A 20,507-nucleotide genomic window follows, 5' to 3' on the forward strand; every position below is an offset into this window, starting at 1 on the left:
CCCTCCACCATCATCCCCAGCAAGCAGCACAACTCATTCAGGCACTCCATCTTCGACGACTCGCTCTGGTGCTCCGCCATCCCGTCCAACAGGTACTTCCAGTCGAACCGAGACGGCTGGCGGAAGGCACCCCTCGCGGACGAAGACAACTCGACTTGTCCCCCTCCGTACGGCACGCTGTCGTCCTCAGCCGCACCTCCAGACCCCGCAGACTCCAAACTCGCCGCCGCGCCTCGAGACATCAGGCGAACCCTTCGACCACCCTCCTGCTCGCCCATCAACTCACCCAACAACCCATCCACCGCCCCCTCCATCAACAACTGACTCCCCGACGACGCCTGCTGCGCCTCCCCCAAAATCTGGTAAAGCCCCAAGCGCTCAACCTGCGACCCAGCCGAATCGCCCTCAAACCGCTCCCCTCGGGCGTAAATCACCTCGTCCATCAACCCAAAAGTCCTCAACCCCGCTTCTCTCTCTCCACTCCCAACTCTCGCCGGCGAACGGCGCGACCGCGCCCTCGCTCCCCGCCTCCTCGACCAATCCGCTCCTTGACCCTCCCGACTCATCCTGTCCTCGAACCACGCAGACCCTCTCTCTCCCTGCCAAACACTCGGAGAAACCTGTCCAAACTTCGCTGCTCCTCCCCCAAAACTCCCACACGCTCTCCAAAAAAGCGCTAACTCCCTCGCGCGTCAGCACACTACCGCTCGCAAACTAGCCCCGCGCTCTCCGCGCCGGAGCAGAGGTCCCCAACTGTCACCCTCCAACGGACGCGCGCCCTCAACCAACTCCCCACACGCACACACACACGCCAACACCCACACGCATCCACATCCACGCCCACACACAAACGCGCACTCTCACACACGCCTCCGCTCTCGACGCAGCCGTCCTCCACCGCTCGCGCCCCGCGTCGCCCCACCACACGCCACACGTACCTCTCACTTGTCGCAACCAGGCGCCCCGGTGCCTGTCCAACTGCGTCCAACGTCCGCACTTCGCTACGCTTCGCCGCTCTGCGGGGTGCCTTCAACCCACGCGTTTCCCCACAGTCAACGCCAGAACCCTCTGCTGCCACGCGAATCTCCGTGGCTCCCAGCAAGCTCTGTCTATACAGGCAAAAATATGTTCGCACATGAAAACCTGCAAGTTTAAATTTTTAATTCGCTCTATACAAAAATTTGTGATATTCAGAATTAGAACTTTTTCCTTTTTTCTAGCACCAAACCGGCCGCCCCCACCTCCCCCGTTCGCCTCTCTCCCCTCCCTCTGGCCCCACCCCCTTCTCGCCCCCTCTCCGCGCAGACCACGCCCACCCCCCTCCCTCCTCGTTCGCCGCGCGGACCGCCCCCCCCCTCCTCCAAGCACCGCCGCGCTCTGCTCCCCCCCGCTCCTCGCCCACCCACCTCGACCTCACGCCGTCCAGCGGGGCCTAGGCACGCGACCGCACGCTGAACTCGCGTATACGCGTAAAAAAAAACAGAAGACGTATCTCTTGCCTTTCGAGTGGCGCTCGCGCGCCTCCAACCTCGCCTCTCGCAAGCGCGTACGCAGACGAAATAAACGTAACTTGTTGCCCACCCACTCGACCCACGCCGCTCCAACCGAGCTAGACTTCGACCCCTCAAAGTCGCACTCTTGTCTTCCCTTTTTTTATGGACTTTGAATTTTTGCGAGCACCATTCGAGTCTCCTTCGCTCCCCTCGCTCCAATCCCACCCGGCCACCCCTCTCTCTCAACAAGGGGGCTCCTCTCTAAACATGAACCCCCTAAAACAAGCCGGCATCGACCTGAGCGAAACCCTGAGGCTTCTCGAAAAAAACTCCCCTAACCTCACCATTCTAGATCTGAGGTATGCGTCGCCACCGCGCCCCACGGGCGAGAGCGAGCAGAGACACCACCGACAGCCGGCATAACCAATTAATTTGCTCTTCAGGTACAAAAACCTATGCGCAGAACAGATTCTGTCCCTATGCGAGGTGACGAAGAAAAACACGAATCTGAAGACTCTCTACATCGCGGGGAACATCATCAAGGACTTCGAACCAATCAAAAAGTAAGAAGCTCTTCTGAACGCGCTCAGAGCTGACCGCGCCGACTGATTTTTTAACTTTTTTTTTTTTTTTTTTTACACTCCAAATAGCATGATGATCGAGAACTCCAGTCTGGAACGAATGGATCTGAGGTATGTGTCGAGCCAATAACCCCCGCCACGCGTCTCGGCGGCCAAAAAAACGCCAAAATTCTGCGCGCGCATCCGCGTCGATCAGCTAGTCGACCCGCAGTTATGCTGACCCCGCCTATGTACGTCGGCCTGTCACCTCGCCCCCCCCCCCGCAAGCTTCTGCAACCTCGACGCGCAGTCTGCACAAATGCTTCGCGACGCTATCGAGGCGAGGCCGGTGGCGTTCGACCAGCTCAAGGTCCTGGGCAACTTCTCCAAAAAAGAGGAAAAGTCCATTTTTGATCTCGTCAAGGCGAGCCAGGTGTCCAAGCCCCTCGCCTCTGGCTCCGGTAAGCCGCCCCGCGCAAGGAGCAACGCGTTGAGCGAGGGGCCGCGCGCCGACGCCGCCTCGCCGAGGGTCGCCGCCACCCCGCCATATCCGCTGCACAGAAACCGAAGCTTCCAACTCCTGAACGAAGGCCGCGCTTTCGGAGCGCCGGAGAGGCCCACGATGCTCAAAAAAATGGGGGAGAACCGGCGCAGAGCGAGCGACGTCTCCGAGTGCTTCAGACGCATCAACTTGGCGGACATCCAAGTCGCGGAGCAGATCTCGGGCACCACCGAGAGCATGGTCGCGAATTGCATCGTCGACGGGTGGAACTGCGTCGTGAAAATCGTCAGACTCAACAGAGAGGGCACGGACTCGGACATGGTTCAAAGCGCCCTCGTAGAACTCAGAATTTACTCTAGTTTGCCGCCTCACCCAAATATAGCTCGCTATCTGTTTCATCGAAAAACCGAAACGTCTTTAAAACTTTTTTTGACCAAATATTCGACGTCGCTTCGCAGCCTCATTTTGAAAAAAAAATCTGCTTTGCCGGCGAGAAGCAGCCTCGAGGAGGACGTCGTGGACCCGCCGAACGCGCCGACGGTGTACTATTTCTCCCCGTCGGACATCGCCTTTTGGCTGCTGAGCATCTGCAGAGGGGTCGAGTACCTGCACAGCTACAAGGTGGTTCACTGCGACCTGAAGCCCGACAACGTGCTCTGCCTGCTGAACAACGACTACTCCGTGCAGAACGTCGTCATCGCCGACTTCAACAGCGCCAAGCTGGACTTCGAGGACTGCTATTCGAGCAAGCCCGTGGGGACCGCCGCCTACATGTCTCCGGAGGTGTTTTGTTCCAACAACCACCACCTCTTCAGCTACGAAGCGGACATCTGGTCCATCGGCATGACGCTGTACGAGATGATCACCTTGAAGGAACCGTACGAAGACGAGGACGCCTTCCAGGTCCCCGACTTGGTGAAGCAAGGAATTAAGCCCAAGTTGCCCAAGTTCACCGAGTCGGCGGAGTACAGAGGTCTCATCGAGATTTATCATAAATGCGTCGAGATTGACCCGAAGGACAGGTTGAGCATCAGGATGCTCATCAAAATGACCAGTGCTTTGATATACTGAAAATGGTGCGCGTTTTTTTTTTATAAGGGAACTCGTTAATAGAGCCGTTTTTCATTCGTGGTAAACCAATCCAAGATCTCCCGTGGTCGCTTCGAAACAGTCGAATCCTTCCTCCGCCAGCCGCCGCCTCAGAGCCTCCACCCTCGCCGAATCGGTCGCAGCAGGTATAAACGTCATGGCGCATCCTCCGCCGCCCGCGCCGGTCAGCTTCGAATGAAATCCGTGACTTTTCGCCAGGGCAACCACCTTGGTGAGACTCTCATGTCCGACGCCTATCGCGTCCAACAAGTCGTGCGCCTCACTCAGAAGCGGTCCCAACTCGCCGTCGCGCGAATCCAGAGCGACGAGTATTTCTTGGATGCGACGAGCCACTTGACTCGCTCGCAGGCCGCAGCGCCCCACGAGTTCCGGAGCGCGCCGGTTGAGCTCCGCCACCCGAGCGACGAGGTCCTTGGTCGACCTTTGCACCCCGGTGTTGACGATAAGAAACCTCATGGGCGGGACCTCCAGCGTCAAATGCGGTTCCTTCTGGGAAAAACTAAGCGTCTCCCCGAGCGCAGAAACCGTGTTGTCGACTCCCGACGGCGACGCGTGCATGATGTGCTCGGCCAAATACGCCCACCCACTCACAACGCGCAGCGCGTCCCGAGACGGGCGGTACACGGCGGACCCTCGACCCCCCCCCACTCGGCTCAAGTCCGCGTCCCGAATGTACGACAAGCAGCGGAGAAGCGCGCCAACCAACGAAACGTGAAACGCGGCGCTCGAACCCAAACCAACCCCAATAGGAAACTCCGACGAAACGTGAATTCGCACAGAACCGCGCGGCGCGTCGCCGCAAAACTGCAGCAGAAGATAAAACGCCGACACCACCGACTTGTCTCCGCCAAAACGCTCGCTCAGCCGCGACAACAGCCCCCGATCCAACGACGACGGCGGGCAGTTCCAGCACGACCGAACTCCGCCTACAACCCCCAAAAACGCACGCGCTGTCAATCTCATATACACATGTATGTGTGTGTGCGTGTACGGTTTTATCCCCCCGCCTCTGCCCCGCGCACACTTCCGCCCCGACGTGTCCGTCGGCCGGCAGCGGCAGCACAAACGCACCCGAAGCACCCTCGGACCCCGCGCGCACCTTCCAACAACTCGCGCAGCTCCTTCCACCGAGCCTCGCACTGAACGCCCACGTCCGGCATTGACAGCTCCACGCGAGCGTCTCCCTCGCCGCCCTCCGTGCGCGCCACCACGCAACGCGTCCTCAAGTTCAACGCCGTCACCAGCGCTGGCGCGCCGTACAGCACGAAGTGCTCGCCGCAGAGAATGAGCTTCGCCGGCGCCGAGGCAACGACTCGGGTGGGCGCGCCAAACATACAAGTCGCGAAGACGATCTGCCGGCAAGGAAAAAAAAAAAAATGCCGAATTCACATGTAAATCTCGACCACGTCCCCCAACACACACACCAACGCTCTATAAAAATAAACAAAAAAAAAAAAAAACTAAACGAAATTCACAATCATGACGAAGACGCTCCAGACTACCCCGCCCACGGTCCACATTTACATTGCCTCCCCGCCGCCCTTCAACGCTCTGCACAAGAAGCCGTGCACGCTGAAAATCTCCCCACTGCGGTTATTCGTCCTCAACATCGCCCTGATGACGTTCAGTCGGTTCAACATGCGACCGAGGACAGAGGAGTTCGGCGGCCTGTCGTCGCCCTTCGCCTCGCCCCCGCACGTAGTCGCGGGGATCAACGGAGATTCGATAACTCCCAAAAACGCCAAAATGGCCTCGTTCAACTTGTCTGCGATCCTCTCGGCCTCCTCCGTCGACAACATGTAGGCCAGCGGCGATTTGCTCGGATCCCTATAGCACAGAAGAGCGCAGCAAGCGTCGACCGTGTTAGCGTTTTTGGGGTTGTAGCATTTTTTAAACTTTTTCAAAAACAAAATGGCGTCCTGAATTTGCTGCTTTTGAATGTGGTTCAAATACGCCAAAACCTCTAAGCCGAACTCGGCGTCTTCTATCCTGTTCAACATGTCCGGGTATTCAGACCGAATCAATTCGGCGCAGGCCTTCGCCTCTCGGTCCATGACCAACCTTCGCACGAGCGCGCGAGTGGGCAAGGACTGCTCGAGCCTGTGGTCGAAGGACCCGGGCTCCGAATCCGGCAGCCCCCTGGAGCACTTGAAGGCGCTGGCCGTGTCCGCATACCCGTAGTAGGCCAAATAGTTGTACACGATAAAGTCCAAAGAAGGGCAGACAAAAGAATCAATCGCGAGGTTCTTGACCCTCTCCTGCTCCGTCCTCATGCCCTCGAGGTCGAACATGTAGGGGCTGTCCCCGAAGTTCGCCCTGACCATGTTCCCCCGCGCGTGAATGCCAACCGTGGGGAAGTAAACTTGAAGTACGTCTCGGACATCTCCTAAATACTTTCCATTCAGCGTGAAAAAGATGTTCTGCTTGTAGTAGTTGACGCCGCACCCGACCACGTCGCCGCTAGTAAAGGAGTGCAGTTGCAGCGGCGAAACATCGTTCTCAAAGTACACAACGCCAGAGGAGTGATACCCACAGGAGCTTCAAAAAAAAACAGTTAAAAAAACACAAAAGCGAGAAAAAAAGGGACGATCTACACACCTGCTACTCCATCCGGAATGTGCGTGCAAGATGAATGTCTTGCCTGACAGGCCGACGGAAATGTCGCTTTAAGTAGGGGGTTTTCGTCAGTGCTGCGCACAGAACGCCGCGCGCGGTGGGCTCGCAAAAAGGTTCGTCACCAAAAAGGTCGCGTCAACTTCTTCCCCCTTTCACCCACGCGCATCCTAGATTGTCAGCGTACCACGGCTCGACTGGCACTGAGATGAGCACTTCGTAGTACGCTATGTCGATGTCGTTTGGCAGCGGCAAGTTCGCTCTGGCTACGTATATATTTTCACAATTCGCAATGGAACGTTTCCGTTGCAGGAGACAGCTCTCAGTTAAAGAAATAATATACGTTTTGACAAGCGCGTTCGCTTGGCGAATTGTGCAACTTTTTCGAATCGTGCAACGACGTGGGAACGTGATGAAAGGCGTCGTGTACCACCAATAACATGCAAAAGGATATGCCTATATCGTTGTCGTTCTGGGCCTTGCCGCGATAATGAATCGAGAGACGGTCACTCGAGATAAAAAGGTGCTGAGTTTTTTCTTTAGTCGACCAACACGTTGGACCTTGCATCCTCTCTTTATTCGAGCTTGGAATCTCTGAGACGCGATCCATAGCTCGCGAGAAGACCCCTAATCCACGCCGCGCTCAGCTCTCAACTGAACGAGGTAGCGACGCAAGTAAAAATGGATGGGTTCTACGTCCGCTGGCTAATTTGTGTTCACACATATGTACATGTGTACATATGACATCATGGTGCCCCGAGAAAGTCGCCCCCCCCCCCGCCGCTCGAGCGAGGCACACGGCTGGCGACCTTGGGCGGTGTGGCCGCCCCGAAAAAGCGCCTCGTTGCGCGACAGCGAGGATTCGGTCACAGGGACGCACGTGTTGCGCGCTGCGCGGAGTCAGAAGTCGATGGTTCGGGTCGAGCGCCCTTTGTCCCGCTTGAGGAGTTGGTCCTTAACTTGTTCGTTGAGGGTGGCTTCATCGGGCGGCAGGCATATCTTTTCGATCTGGAATTCCTTCTTGGTTATCTTGTAGGTGTAGCTCGTAATGGCGGCCACGTGGGCGACGCCGACTTTGGGTGTCTTGACAAGTTTGAGCAGTCCGTCGAAAGGAGTGAACGCCGGGTTGACAGGCGAGTCTGCGTCCGAAAAACTGATCAGCTGAACGACGACGTCCGCTGCGTGTCTGACGTGGTTGACAAATTCTGTGTTTTTTGACCTGCTATCGCCCTGCCACAAATACGCCGGAAACGAAACGATGGCGACCGCCGAAGACCGGCGAATCAGTCCCCTTAGCGCGCGGAGCCACGTGACCGTCTCCGTCTCGCAGCTGGCGGGGGACGCCGCCCAGTGGCTGCCGATCGATCGGACGAGAATGCGTTGTACCCGCAAATCTGTGTTTTCGAGGGTCGAGCGATTTGCTGAGTCGATTTTTTCTTTGAGGTCGCTGTAGAGAGAGAGGTACGGGTGTCGCTCGGGCAGTTGAATTTCCAGCGTGAGCGGGTGGCAAAAGGCGTGATAGGAGGGGCCGTGCGGACCCGCGTCGTTTAGGCTCCTGGACCAGTCGAATTTGTGGCACCACGACACAGAAGACGTCGGATTACGCCGATTGTACTTTTGGTACTGCCACGCAATGCGGAAGAACGGGTCGTCAGCCGCGACCGGTGTGGCACTCGACGCCGCAACGGGGAGTGACCTCACCCATTGGTCTGCCTCTTCTCGATCTGCTGAGGCAGAGGCCACGTAGAGCGTCTGGTTGCACGCCGCACCCTCGGCCGCGAGGTACTTGAGAAGCAGGTCGAAATGCGCCGCGTAAGCGTCCTCCTCGATCAAGAGAATGCTCCCGACGCAGAGGCCACCGCCGAGGATGCCTGGAGCACGTCAGACGTCGAAAGAGGTCAGGCCTGTCCGCGTTGCGGCGATCGGGAAAATGCGCACAAAAAACACTGGCTCGCGGATTTGGTTGCACTCGAAAACAGAGAGAACAACCTGGATAGAGGTCACACGCGGACAGAACGTTCAAAGGGGGCGGGCGTACTGTCGAGAGAGGCCAATCCCGTAGACGTTAGAAGCGCTCTGTTGAAGGGAGAGATTCTTGTTCCTGGAGGGAGCTTCTCGCATGAAAAGGGCGACGCGGCACCCTTTTTTTTTACAAAGGATGACTCCATACGGGAGACGAGACAGAGAGGAGCTATGGCGCGCTCGGCGGTCCAAAAGCAAAAAAAAAAAAAGAGCACCTCGGAGTTCGAAAAGCAGCGGCGTCTTTGGAAATCGAAACGCGCTCGCACCCGATCTCAATCTGGAGACGCAGATGGCGGGGGAGTGCATGAGGGGTCAGGGGAGGGGGACCGCGGGTGCATTCGGTGCGGAGGACGCGCGAGCTCGAAAGAGCTTTTTGGAATTTGAATTTTTGATGACGAGCAAAAATTGCGCTTAGTTCTCTAAAGCCAAGTCCTTGAGCGCCTGCAGTTCCGGACACGCGGGCGATTCATCCGCGCGACGCGTGCCCGTTTCGGCCAGCGTGCGGTAGCATCGATCGGCCAGGCTCGCGGTCTCGGGATCGCATTCGCGGTGGATAACTTTGATTAGTATAGACAGGTGTCTGAAAGCTGTGTAGAGGATGATGGCTTTTTTTTTCGCTATGAGCAACATGCAGGCGATCCTGAGTTGCGTGGCTTCATTTTGCGCGCGCTCGAGCTGCTTCCTAGCATTTTCCACGTGGGCAGAGACCAAGCGCCTGCTTGGATGCTGAGAATCTGTGCTCAGCCCCAGGGAAGCGGCCAGTGAGCTCATGGCCGACAAGAATGCGGGCACGTCCTTCTGAACTGCTTCCCGACAGGCATCGATGCCGTCCGAAATGTGCCCGGGAAGGCAAATCGCTTCTTCTGAAGGGGATGCGAGAGAACCTGCCACTTGGTACTTTTTGTGCGCGTACTTCTCTAGCACCTCGCACAGGTCTCTCCCGAGTGTGCTCAGCAAGTAAGACCTCAGACTGGAAAGCTCGGAGGGAGCAAGGTAGTCCAGAGACGAGGCGAAGGACGAAAACAGCCGAAAGTTGGCGCAGCGAGCACGGAAGTCGCCGGCCAGCTCCTGGCTCTCTCGACGCTCCAGGCAGAGAGTGGACGCGCGTTCTAACGACACGTTTTTGAACTTTAGAGAAACGCGCATCAGGGTAGGAGCGAGGGCACCCGCGAGCGACCGCACGAGGGAGTCGTCATCCGAGAGCGGCACGGGAAGCCAATCTGGGAGGAGTCGGCAGAGGACTTTTTGGAGTTGAGGCGCGGACGAAGGGACCCGCGAGGCGTCTTCTCTGTTGTTGTCTGTCGCGTCGCCGAGTTTCTGAAGGCGGCGCTGAGGACCTCGCTCTTCGACCTCTTTCAAGACCCAGTCCTGGTAGAGCCTCTCACACAGTGCTAGGAGCCTTCCGGAGACGTAGTACCCGCGCGGGAGCAGAAGGCCGCAAATAGGAGGCCGCGTCGAACTTTTTCTTGGTTCGACAAATTGGTACAACATTTCTAAATCCTTCTCGCTCAGCGAGTTTCGAAGCAGAGGGTGGCGACAGACAGCCAGAGCGGTGCAGTCTTCCTCGCATTGCGCGAGCGCCTGGACGAACTGATCCAGTACCTTCTCCGACACGGCGCGCGTCTTGAGCAGGACGGCGTCCGGGACCGCTTTCTGACAGTAGTCTTTGGGGTCTTTCACTTCGAGCTGACTCAGCGATTTGTAGAGCAGGTAGCCGCGCTGCGAGTAGCTGTTCGTGGCCCACGCCGCCCTTGCCTTTTTGAAGACGTTGGGGACGTAGCACTTGCCGGTCGCCTCGCTTATCCCTTTCAGAAAGCAGGCGCTCGACGCTTGTTCGAGACACGCGTTCGCCACAACCCGGTACTTGGAGCCGCTCAGGTGTGATTGAACCAACGTCTCTACCGAACAGGGCCTCGACGCGCCGAAAATGGCGCCCAGTATCACGCAGGCACCGGCGTATTGAAACACTTCCGTGTAGAGCAACGCGTCGTCGCCGACGAGAAAGTAGCTGTTTTTTTTCATCCACTTCCCACGAATGGAAGTGTGCAGGTTCTTTTTTATGACGCGCTGCACGGTGGGAGCCGGGAGTCGGAACTCGAGCTGCAGTTTGGAAACGTACGCGTATCCGAACTCCTGCAGCGTTTGGTTTATTTGCAGCGCAACTCGGTCCAAATAAAGCCTCGTCAGCACCTCCTTCGTCTCCTCCAGAAGGACCAGGTCGCACGAATCGGACTCGCTCATCGCGCGCAGGCGAGCTTGGATCAGCTCCGGGTGATAGTTCAAGCTGGCGCACACGGAGTCGATCGAAGCTCGCCCGGCGTACGAATTCTCGATGTCTTGGTACAGAAGGCCGTCCAGACAAGAAGGAGTGATCCACTCGCGGCCGTCCGACGAGCACAGCGCGTTCAGGCGACCTGCGTCGAGAATTTTCCGGGTCAGAAAGATCGTCGGCGCGCGCGGCGCCGCGGCCAAAGTTCGCTTCCTCTGGTCGCGGCGGGAGGGGGAGGCGCGTACCGGAATTGATAAGCTTGACGGCCATGGCGGAGACGTGCTGTTTCGTAAACCTCTGCTCGACGGGTTGCCTGTACAGCGCCGACAGCTCCGCCCTGAGCAGGTTCTAGCGCAAGCAGGCCGTTAAAAAAAAGGAATGACGGCAGCGGTGAGGAAAAAAAATGAATTCGCGGTACAATTCGGTCAGACGAACACATGAGAGAAGTCAGGGGAAAAAAAAAAATGCGGGTCGGGTGATCCGCGTTCAGAGCGCATAGGACGCGGCCTTCGACAAAAATGCAGAGAAATCGAAAAAAAAAGTTCAAAATTGTATATTTTATCGTTATGGCACGCTTCAAACCAGCACGCCTATTCTTCCCCCGCAGAAAAAAAAAAAATAAAATAAAACAGAGAGAGTCCAGGCCTCTCTGCGAGTTTCGCCAGAGGCCGCGCTCAGCGCTTGTCTGCCGCCTGGGCGATACTCGCTTCGATTTCCGTCCAGCGCGGGTGGTTCCGGTCGATTTCGATGGCTCGTTGAATACTCTCCTTGGCGCCTTTCAGCCTTCCCAGACTCCATTCGGCGAGGGCCTTCTGGGCCCAGAGGCGACCGAGTTGGGGGGTCAGGGCGATGGCCTTTTCGAGGCAGTCGAGTGCTTCCTCGAAGTGCTCCAGTTGGAAAAATATTTGCGCCTTTTCGGCCCACAAAGGCTGGTCGGGATCTAATTTGTTGACTACTTCGAAACACTGAAGCGCCTCGGTCCACTGCTCCAGATAGGCGTGGAGAAAGGACTTTTGGAGCCAGGCGGCGGGATTCTGGTCGTCGAGCGTGCAGATACTGTCATAACAAGACATGGCCTGGTCGAACTGTTTCAGGTCGAAGTGAATCTTGGCCTTGATGTAGCGCGACTCTAGGTCGTCGGGTGACCTGGAGAGAACGCGTTCAAGGGCGGAGAGCGCTTCGGGGAATCGCTGGAGGGCGGCCAGAGTCCACGCCCGAAACTGGTGCAGCTGAAGGTTTTCCGGGTCGAGGTCGGCCACGCGGGACAAACAATCGAGGCAAAGCTCGTACTTGCGGGTATCATAGAGCACGGAAACGAGGCTGAGGAGCATATCGACGGTTGGCGCTGGAAACTGGAGCGCCTTTTTGATGTGGGTTTCGGCGGCCTTCAAACGAGAGGCCTGAATGTCAAGTTTCGCGCGAATAATCCAAGCCATAAATTTATGGTACGGGGACAGATTCGGCAAGCGAAGAAGACGATTCACGGCTTTCAGAGCGCTTTCCGATTCGTTTTGACATTGATGAATCAAAGATTTGGTTATCAAGGCTTCGGGGCAATCTGGAGAAATAGACAGAATTTCATCTGTCAGCTGCAAGCTTGTACTATTTTGCTCGAGTTGTGGCTTCTTCAAAAGAATTGTACTGGTCAGAGACAAGGCCTGACACCGCTGGCTCTGATCCTTGACATGTTCCCGCGCCTTCTCCAGACACGAAAGAGAGTCCGCGTCTCGGTTCATCCTGTCCAAGCAGGACGCACGGAGATACCAATACTCGAAGCACCGACTTTCCGAATGGGCCTCAAGCACCTTCAAGGCATCCCCAATCCGATTCATCGACAGCAGCACGTCCACTCTGTACGGCCAGACGGACTCGTGATTCGACCGGTCTAGCCACGAGAGCGCCTCCTCAAGACGTTTCTCTTTTTTCATCAGCGCGAACTTCAGTTCGAACAGTTCTCTGCAGAGCGCGCCCGAACTCTCGTGTATCGAGAGCTGCCGCCACAGCTGGTCGAGGGAGTACCCAGCTAGCAGGGACTCCGCAGACTTCGAGGTCAGCTCCTCGAAGCTCGGACCCGGCGCGACCGCGTTCAAACTGTCGTATGCAGCATTTGTGTATTGACAGGCCCGCGAGCCAGTCAAGCGAAGAGAGCCGAGGTGGCTCGAAACCCTCGTCTCCCGTCTCGAGGCGAGCGCTTTCAGAGCGGTGCGGCTGGCAAACGACGACTTGGATGCGAATCTGGGACCAGCTGTCTTTGGCGTCAACAAGAGGAGCCGCAACTCACTCATAACAGGTACAAGCAAAAATTGGTCAAAAAATGAGGACAAAATTTTTTTAAATTTTCGAATTGCAGGCCCCGCCGCCTCAAGCGCGGTCCTTCTACCACCACGGGGACCAGCCTGGAAAGCACTGGCAGAGGTTTTCGTGTGACGTGGCCTGCTCGATCAATTGGTTCACTTGGAACGTGAACGAAACACTCGTGGCTTGCTTCTTACCCGGCGGGCGGACGCCACTCGAGTCGGCGAAGTCCTTTCCGACGAGTTTTTCGTAAACTCTGTGAATGGCAAGCAGAGAACGCTCGCCGTATCCCTCCTGGAGCCTGTACGGGTCGGCGGCCGACTCCGCCAGAGTGAACGTGTCTTGCTTATCCGGACAGGAACGAGCGCTCGAGTAGTCGTTGGAGAGCGAGTAGAACTGATCGGACTTGGAGATGTAGTCGTATTGCATCTGAGACAGACTGTAATGGTGGTGGAGTTGGGAATGAGACGTCGAATAGAGGGACGTGTGGCCGAGGTGGTCCTGGGAAAGGTTCGGGGGCTGCTGGTAAACGGTAGACGAGTAATCAGGAACGGGGTCAGAAGGGGCAATGTGTTCGAAAGAAGAACGCAACAGAGGCGGCGCAGAAGAATAAAGCGAATTCAAGTGAGCTAATCTGCCCAAAGAGGGCCTTGGTGCCTCTGCATCACTAGGTGCATCGCTGGGTGCCTCACTAGGTAAAATGTTGTTCGAGTTGTTATTTCTGTCCAAGTTGTCTCTCTGAGAAAGCGCAGAGAACATGGAGCAGTTCAACACTTGAAGGGAACCTTGTCTGGCCAGAGAAAATGACAGGTTTTTGTTTTCTGAATCTGTTTCTTCTTGGTCGATATGACACCTCTCTTGACACTTCTTGTACTGGCAGCTTTTCTCGACGGTCTGGCCCTCGCATTCGCCATCGCTCGCCAGCTTCTTTTCCCGCTTGGGCAGTATCCAGTTCATGAGCGGGTCGTACAAAAACGCGCGAAGAACTGTCATCAGATTGTTCTTGTTCTCTCTCAATATCCTAAGCACGTGCACGCACGTACTCTCAAATATGCCATCGGTGCCGGTGGCGCCCATGGCGTTGACGAGCATTCGCGTGAGGCGAAATTGGACCTTTTCCGGCTCCTTGCAGAGCGCGCTCGCCTCGAGACAGTCTCCAAAGTCGATGTGGATCACGCCGCCGGAATACCGATTAATCATGATGTTATCCGAATGCCGATCACCCAATCCCAGTAAGTATCCGACCATAGACATGACCGCTAGCGATTTGGTGTACCGGATTCGGCGATTCAACCAAATCTGACTCGAGCTGCTCTTGAGCCACATCAAGTTAGCCAAATCCTTGCCGTCCGACTTCTTCAAAACCTCTTCGAACAGCTCGAGCTTTTGAATCTTCGTAAGCAGCGAATAGTTGCTCGTTTTGTTCGACAAAAACTCGATTTCAAAGTCCAACGTAAAATTTTGCGCGTAGTGAAGACGATACTCTTTGATCAACTGCTTCAACGTGTCGGAATGAGGGACCCAGCCGATGAGACCTACGCAAGGAGACAAGGGGACCACCTTATAAGTCTGAACCGGAAGAGGCCCGTCGAAGTACCGATTCGTAGGTGCAGCGCAGCTGTACGAAATACGAGACTCGGCCGACACCGACTGACCTCCATGACCTCCAGACTGCTCCTCGAGACCACTTCGCCTTTCTGGATCAGAAGAACCCGTGCCCGACAAAGGGGGAAACCAACCATTCGCAGAATACCCGCAGCGCAGTGTTTCCCTGAGGCGCTCTACATCAGACGCATCCATCGCGTAAGTGCGACGCTCTTCACGACGGCGAACCTTTGACCGACTCCTAATCAACGTCTGATTAATCTGTCCCAAAAACTGCATGATCCGCTCATCGTGACGCAAATCCTCGTGCCCTTTCAACAAATAGTTGTACACGTGCCCGTTACTGCCTTTGATTTTCAGCTTTCTAGGACGCCGCTTAGACGGAATAATCTTGATAGCCCTGCAAAAACGCTCGATCGTAACGATGGGCTGATGCGCCTGGTAGGTTGCGGGCACCGCCAGATTGAAAGAAGAAGTCTCCAGTAGACGCGGGGACACGTCAGACAAGTTCAAATTCTTCAAATTCTTCAACTGTAAGCTAATCGAATTGTACACTTTTGTGTACAAACTCGCAGCTTGGGTAATGTGGTTCTCATTCTGGGATTTCCTGTAAAGCTCGCACTCCTTCCACGCCTTGTTCAAGATGCCGGCGTATTGCTGACGAAAGCCGCGCTCGATGGTTGTCACCGCAGGGCAAGCCAGTCCTGCGTAGTACGAATCCAAAACCTGTAACATTTTCTTAATATTTCTGCACCCATAAAACCAGCACGCCTTCTCCAGCGCCAGATAACACGCCTCGTAGCCTATGATAGTCATCTTAATAAGCTCCTCGCTCAGGAAAGACACTTCATCCAGTAGCGAGTGGTGCTTCAAATTCTCGTAACATGCGTAAGAGTTCACCGGCTCCTCCGGATCAAAGTGGCTTCTCTTTACCTCCAACCCGCCTTCGCCTGGTTTCGACTCATCCAGAAACACCTGGACGCTCGCAAGTCTCTCCGTGGATAACGCCTTTCCTATAAACGGCACCCTGTGTTTAGTCCGCCCGTTTCGAAACATCAATACATGCACACAAACTTTCCGTACCTTTCAGCTGGTTTTCGCCCCGATTGGGCCTCGGCTCCGACCTCCCGTCCAAGGCGCTGCCCGTCTTCCACGTCCCCATCTGGTCGCACAGACTGAATTCGAGCGTACCGTCTTCTATCTCTTTTTCCCGGTCCTTCATGAGCCGAGCTCTCTTTTTGATCTGCCGTTCAATCTGCGTGTCTTGTTCTTGGCGCATTTGGTTCTTGAGAATCTCGATCATTGACCGGTTCTGAGTCGCCTGCGACTTCTCCGCCAGCGCAATTTGAAATGCCAGTACCTGGGGATGCACTCGACACAACTGAAGCGACAACTTCAAAATAATGCGCCGGACAGACAAAATCTTGAAATCGATTCTCGCAATGATCAGCGAGACCACCGGAAGCCATATATCGACGTGCACGCTCTCGAGGCTGTGCCTCATGATGTCTTCGATTTCCGCACTCGAGCCGTACTTGAACCAAAGGGTCAGAAGACGAACGACGTCTTCTAGATAAAAGGAGTCCTTGTCCAATGCGAAGCTTCTTAAAAATCCCAGCACCGACGAGATGGCATGTGCGTACGAAATATTCACCTTGGAAACGAAGGTGGTGTTCAGCATTTCGTATCTGGGGACGCTGGAATCCTTCGAGCGAGACGTCGAGTCTGGAGACGTGGAATCCACATCGAACGCCTTGTCAGGAACGAAGTGGCCCGAGTCTTGGGGCTTTTCGTCTGACAAATAGACATCATACAAGGTCGATTTGAGCTTTTGGAGCTTTTTGTAGTGGAAAGAAAAATAACTGTCCGGTTTTTTACACGATTGCAGCGCATTCATAAATTCATCCAGACAGTAGTTTTTTTCTTTCAGTTTTGTATACTCGTCTATGATTTTGCGCTCGTAAGATTGAACAATTTCCAAATTGAAGTTTGCCCAGACCTTCCAACCGGTTTTCCAATCCGGAAAGTGCATAAGCGAGTCCAGAAAGTGTTCTATCACTTTTTCGATGTGCCTGATGTTCAGCGAGCTTTTGTGATTCTTGTAATACCACTTGCCCAGCATCAGAGAGCAGCGAGCCTTGAGCTTCTGCAGCTTGAAGGGCGGTCGAAACGAATTGATTAGCGGACAAGAGGGCTCGATGTAGCCCTCGCAGAGAGGCGGCTGCGACTTTGCGTAGTTGTCTGAATGCAATAGACAAAGTGGTGAAGCATAGCCAACGTAGGAGGGATACGCCGACATCTTGTACGGAATCACAAATCGAGGCAAACACTTTGCGGGCGAGGACCTAGGAGATTGACGGAGATCACCTTTTTCCACGTCCGTGAAAGAGGAAAAAGTGGAAGAGCCCAATACGGAATTCAACGTACATCCAGACATGTTTTGCGCCGAGTTGTTGAACTTTGTAGAACAGCCGCCGCTTTGACAGTTGAAGGCGTCGTTACTTCTATTGATTTCCGCTTTCAAATGAATTTCGCAAGAATTTTCTGTGTCTTCATGAAGGTGTTGGCGGATCACCTCGTCGTCTCCCTGATTCGCCTCAGGAGGAATAGACTCTTCGTGAGACAACTTCTGACTCGAATCCTCGTTCAACCTGTCCCTCAGATGAACCATGCACTGGTACGCCAACCGTTTGAACCCGTTGTTGTACTGATGAATGACGTATTGATACGTGACAAATGGCATGTCGTACAACATCAACTTGAACAGCCTTTGAACCCTCCTGTCCTGCGACATGCGGAGTCTTCGAGAGCTCTTAGGCTTGCCGAAGGGCGCATCGCTTTCGATGGCGCCGACCAAAGACAGAGGTATCGAAAACGGATTGTGCTTTTCTTGCTCGCGATAAAAGCCCGCTTCTTTGAACGGGTCTCTGCCCAGCAGCATGCAGAGAATCCATCTGGCGTGCATCCGGTTCCCAGATTCCTCGCATAGGGTCGCATACTTCAACCACGCATGCTCGTCCACTTCGGCCAGCGCTCTAATGGTAAGAATTCGGTTCCACAAATCGAAGTTGTACGGCAACAGTTTGAGGCGCGCGTTCCACACTTGTCGTATGCACTTGCGCTTATAGGGATAGGTTTTGTAGGAGATCACATCTTCCAACTCGTTCAAAAGCTGAATGTTAACGGCGACGTCGTAGGCATCCTGGTTACCACCCATCAACTTCCGGACCATCTCGGTGTCGATGAGATTGCGGCCTTTTTCCAAAACGGCACGAACGACTTCCATGTCCAAATAGGTCTTAGCATTGTGGATTTGCATCGCTGCGTGAAGAATGATGCTCTGAACGTCGACTTGCCTGACCATCTGCAGGTAGAAAGAAAAGCTCGGCCAATCTTGAATGCACCACGCCGCCGAGGCCGCGATAGGTGCAACTGCCGAAATTTCTGGGTGGTGCGAAGGGACCGATCGACAGTATTTGAGTATTATGTCCCAGTCGCCCAACGCATGAAGACACCGAATTTTTCCCAGGAGGTCCGGACAGAATTCCGCATTTTCAAACAAACAGGTGTTGCAAGCGGCCAAAGTCGGTTCGAACATACGGTCCCTCGGCCATACGGCTATGCGGTCTAAAACCAACTTGGATACAGGGGTTATTCGGTGCTCAGGTCTGAAAAAGCTGCGCCTATAAATCCTAGATCGAGGGCGATTGAATTTGCATAGCAGCAGGCTGCTTCTCGGTGAATTGATCAGCTCCGCAGACGGGATCGTCAACACCCTTTCTAAAAACTTTTTTAAAAAATTGAACCGATATTTCTTGAACGCTTTCTTCCAATGGTTCAATTTTTCGTACCATTCAACTTTCTCTTCTAACTTCAAGTGCTTGCGCGAATAGCTCAGCATGCCCTCGGATCCATCTGGTATCCGAAGCCTTATCATCAACGTGATGATATCCTCCACGATTTCAGCACTCTGGTTGGTCTGGAACTGGAATTCCTTATAAGTCAGCGCCTCCGCGTAATTATGGAACTTGATCGCCAACTCCGCCAGCTCCGCGTCCTCGATAGGAAAAGGAGCTTGCTTTTTTTTCAGAAAAGCGGCCAGATTCAGCCAGGTGCCAAAGTGTTCTAGCGGTAGGTTCTGGGATTTGAACGAAAACCGCAGATTTTTGGCCAAGTCGTCAATCGTCGGGGGCTGAAGCGCAATGTAGCAAGAAACGAACGCAGCCGTAAAGAGATAATCAGTCAGAAACGGATGCGTCTGAGCATGATTTAAACAATACCGGATAGACAAACAGGGCGACTGGCGAATGAATTCAATACTCAACTTCTGCATCCAGTCTACCCAATCCTCGTGAGTCACTCGGTAGGCCGTAGACCACGCCTTCATAAGCTTTGCCTCATCAAGAGTGTATCCAGCCAACAGAGGACTATTGAGCTTGGCCCCCTCTTCGAACAAGGACGCGAAATTCGGTACAACATTCAAATTCCACGTCTCTCCACATCTAAACTTGTAATCCGAATGCGCATAACAAGAACTTTGGTGGCAGAAATAGCTCTGCTCGGTGTTTGAATTGCACTGATTTTTGTCTTCTTGGCCCGCTTCGTTCAAATCCTGAACCCTTTCATCCGAAACAATGCCCTTTCTGGCTAAACCCGGTGACCTCTCGGCGCTCGGTTTGAGCCGACTTTCGGCCCGACGCCCCTTCTTCTTGATTAAAAGCCCAAGAAGGTGGCCCCTTTGCTCGGCCTCTGAAAGCGCCTCTCCCGCTCGGACCTGAAGTTGCTCGTTTTCATCTTCTGACAAATTGGGCAAATCTTCCTCCAAAATGTCTTCTCTGCGAAACAGCTTTGATAGAGTGCTTTTGTACGTTGCATGAACAATCGACTGGCGAGCCAAGACCGCGTCCAGCTCCGAAGTAAATATAAGAGCGTCGTACTTGAATCGAGCCAACAAATGGCACACTGTATCGAGCAACGCTACCGTAAGGGCCCTGCTGCACTTTTTTTGCAACATTTGAATCACTAACTTCATGATTTTCGAAATCCATTCGATGGAATCTAGAAAGTAGCACAGCTTTCCAACCGCCCTGATCCCTGCGATGCTCTGCTCTTCGAACTTATTCTGAACTATCAAGTTCATTATCTCCGGTATAATCAAGTGTAAATACTCCTGCAAGTTTGACCTTATGGACGAGAAGGTGTGGAGCACGAACGTCGATACGTTGCTCGCGTCTGAATTAAGCAGTTCGAGCAATTTAGGCAGCAATATTGGCAGGTAAATTTTGAATTCCTCGCCCAAAGTAGAAGACGACCTTTCTATCAGCAGCAGCAGGTGCCTAGACAAGTTGAAGTCCCAAATTTCTACGAGGACCCTGAACACGTGGAGCAGGCAGGACGTAAGAGAGTGGTGGCCCCTGGCAAGCGCGATGATGTGGCCGAGCTGGGAGACCATTATGATGCGACGATTTGGATCGGTGTCAGAGGTAAAAATGTCTAGAAACGCGGACGTGGCCAAAGGGACAAACGGGCAGACTTCGGCAGGGAGGACGCATTCTTGCAGAATGGAAACCAAAGTCTTAAAATAACTAATTTTTTCGTCGTAGGAGTTCGAAGGCAAGTTAGACAAAACCCTAATGAGCGCGGAAATCGCAGAGAAATTGCAGTAAAAATTTATACGATTGTAAACCAGGTATTCGGAAATCTTTGAAGACGAATTCAGCTTCTTCTCAACGCTCTTGTCCGTGGCTGACTCGTTGCTTGAATTTTTTTTTCTCCTTTTTTGATCTTTTTCGCCCCGCGCGTTTATGTGAGCTCTGATATGCGTCTTGCCGTCATGGTGAACCGCTTCTAAGTTCTTAATGTCTTGCTCATACCTTACCACCCCGTAGAGGTCCTTGGGCTTATTCGCTCTTCCATGGCCTCGCCCGCGATGAGCGTGGTCATTTTTCTTCTGTCTTGCCAGGCCATGATCAACTGGACAAATACATTCCTGGCTGCTTTTCTCCCCCAAATCCAGTCTGTCTTCCTCATCGTTGAGC

At 54.3% G+C, this 20,507-nt stretch overlaps 5 protein-coding genes across 6 annotated transcripts; 1 reads left to right on the forward strand and 4 right to left on the reverse strand.

The window, feature by feature from the left end:
• Nucleotides 1-2,372: 2,372 nt before the first annotated feature.
• On the forward strand, nt 2,373-3,626 carry LOC126316994 (kinase and exchange factor for Rac B-like). Its single transcript, XM_049993029.1, has one exon. The coding sequence runs from the start codon at nt 2,373-2,375 to the stop codon at nt 3,624-3,626; it is 1,254 nt and encodes a 417-aa protein (XP_049848986.1).
• On the reverse strand, nt 3,614-5,185 carry LOC126316996 (mevalonate kinase-like). The gene is made up of 3 exons (XM_049993030.1): nt 5,141-5,185; nt 4,765-5,017; nt 3,614-4,591 (listed from the first exon to the last, which is right to left on the reverse strand). The coding sequence occupies exons 1-3, from the start codon at nt 5,183-5,185 to the stop codon at nt 3,678-3,680; spliced, it is 1,212 nt and encodes a 403-aa protein (XP_049848987.1). The 3' UTR covers nt 3,614-3,677.
• Nucleotides 5,127-8,559, reverse strand: LOC126316947 (elongator complex protein 4-like). Of its 2 annotated transcripts, none has more exons than XM_049992981.1 (3): nt 8,317-8,467; nt 6,264-8,149; nt 5,127-6,203 (listed from the first exon to the last, which is right to left on the reverse strand). In XM_049992981.1, the coding sequence occupies exons 1-2, from the start codon at nt 8,444-8,446 to the stop codon at nt 7,179-7,181; spliced, it is 1,101 nt and encodes a 366-aa protein (XP_049848938.1). In that variant the 5' UTR covers nt 8,447-8,467; the 3' UTR covers nt 5,127-6,203; nt 6,264-7,178. The 2 variants fall into 2 exon arrangements, with proteins under 2 accessions (XP_049848938.1, XP_049848939.1); XM_049992982.1 differs by having other exon boundaries at nt 5,163-6,203; nt 6,264-6,329; nt 6,466-8,559.
• Nucleotides 8,560-8,711: 152 nt separating this feature from the next.
• Nucleotides 8,712-10,839, reverse strand: LOC126316997 (E3 UFM1-protein ligase 1-like). Its single transcript, XM_049993031.1, has 2 exons — nt 10,815-10,839; nt 8,712-10,714 (listed from the first exon to the last, which is right to left on the reverse strand). The coding sequence occupies exons 1-2, from the start codon at nt 10,837-10,839 to the stop codon at nt 8,712-8,714; spliced, it is 2,028 nt and encodes a 675-aa protein (XP_049848988.1).
• A 2,055-nt stretch (nt 10,840-12,894) lies between these two features.
• LOC126316985 (uncharacterized) lies at nt 12,895-16,199 on the reverse strand. Its single transcript, XM_049993022.1, has 2 exons — nt 15,553-16,199; nt 12,895-15,482 (listed from the first exon to the last, which is right to left on the reverse strand). The coding sequence occupies exons 1-2, from the start codon at nt 16,148-16,150 to the stop codon at nt 12,946-12,948; spliced, it is 3,135 nt and encodes a 1,044-aa protein (XP_049848979.1). The 5' UTR covers nt 16,151-16,199; the 3' UTR covers nt 12,895-12,945.
• Nucleotides 16,200-20,507: the final 4,308 nt, after the last annotated feature.

The sequence above is a fragment of the Schistocerca gregaria genome, unplaced genomic scaffold, assembly GCF_023897955.1.
Source record: "Schistocerca gregaria isolate iqSchGreg1 unplaced genomic scaffold, iqSchGreg1.2 ptg000615l, whole genome shotgun sequence".
Taxonomy (NCBI): Eukaryota; Metazoa; Arthropoda; class Insecta; order Orthoptera; family Acrididae; genus Schistocerca; species Schistocerca gregaria.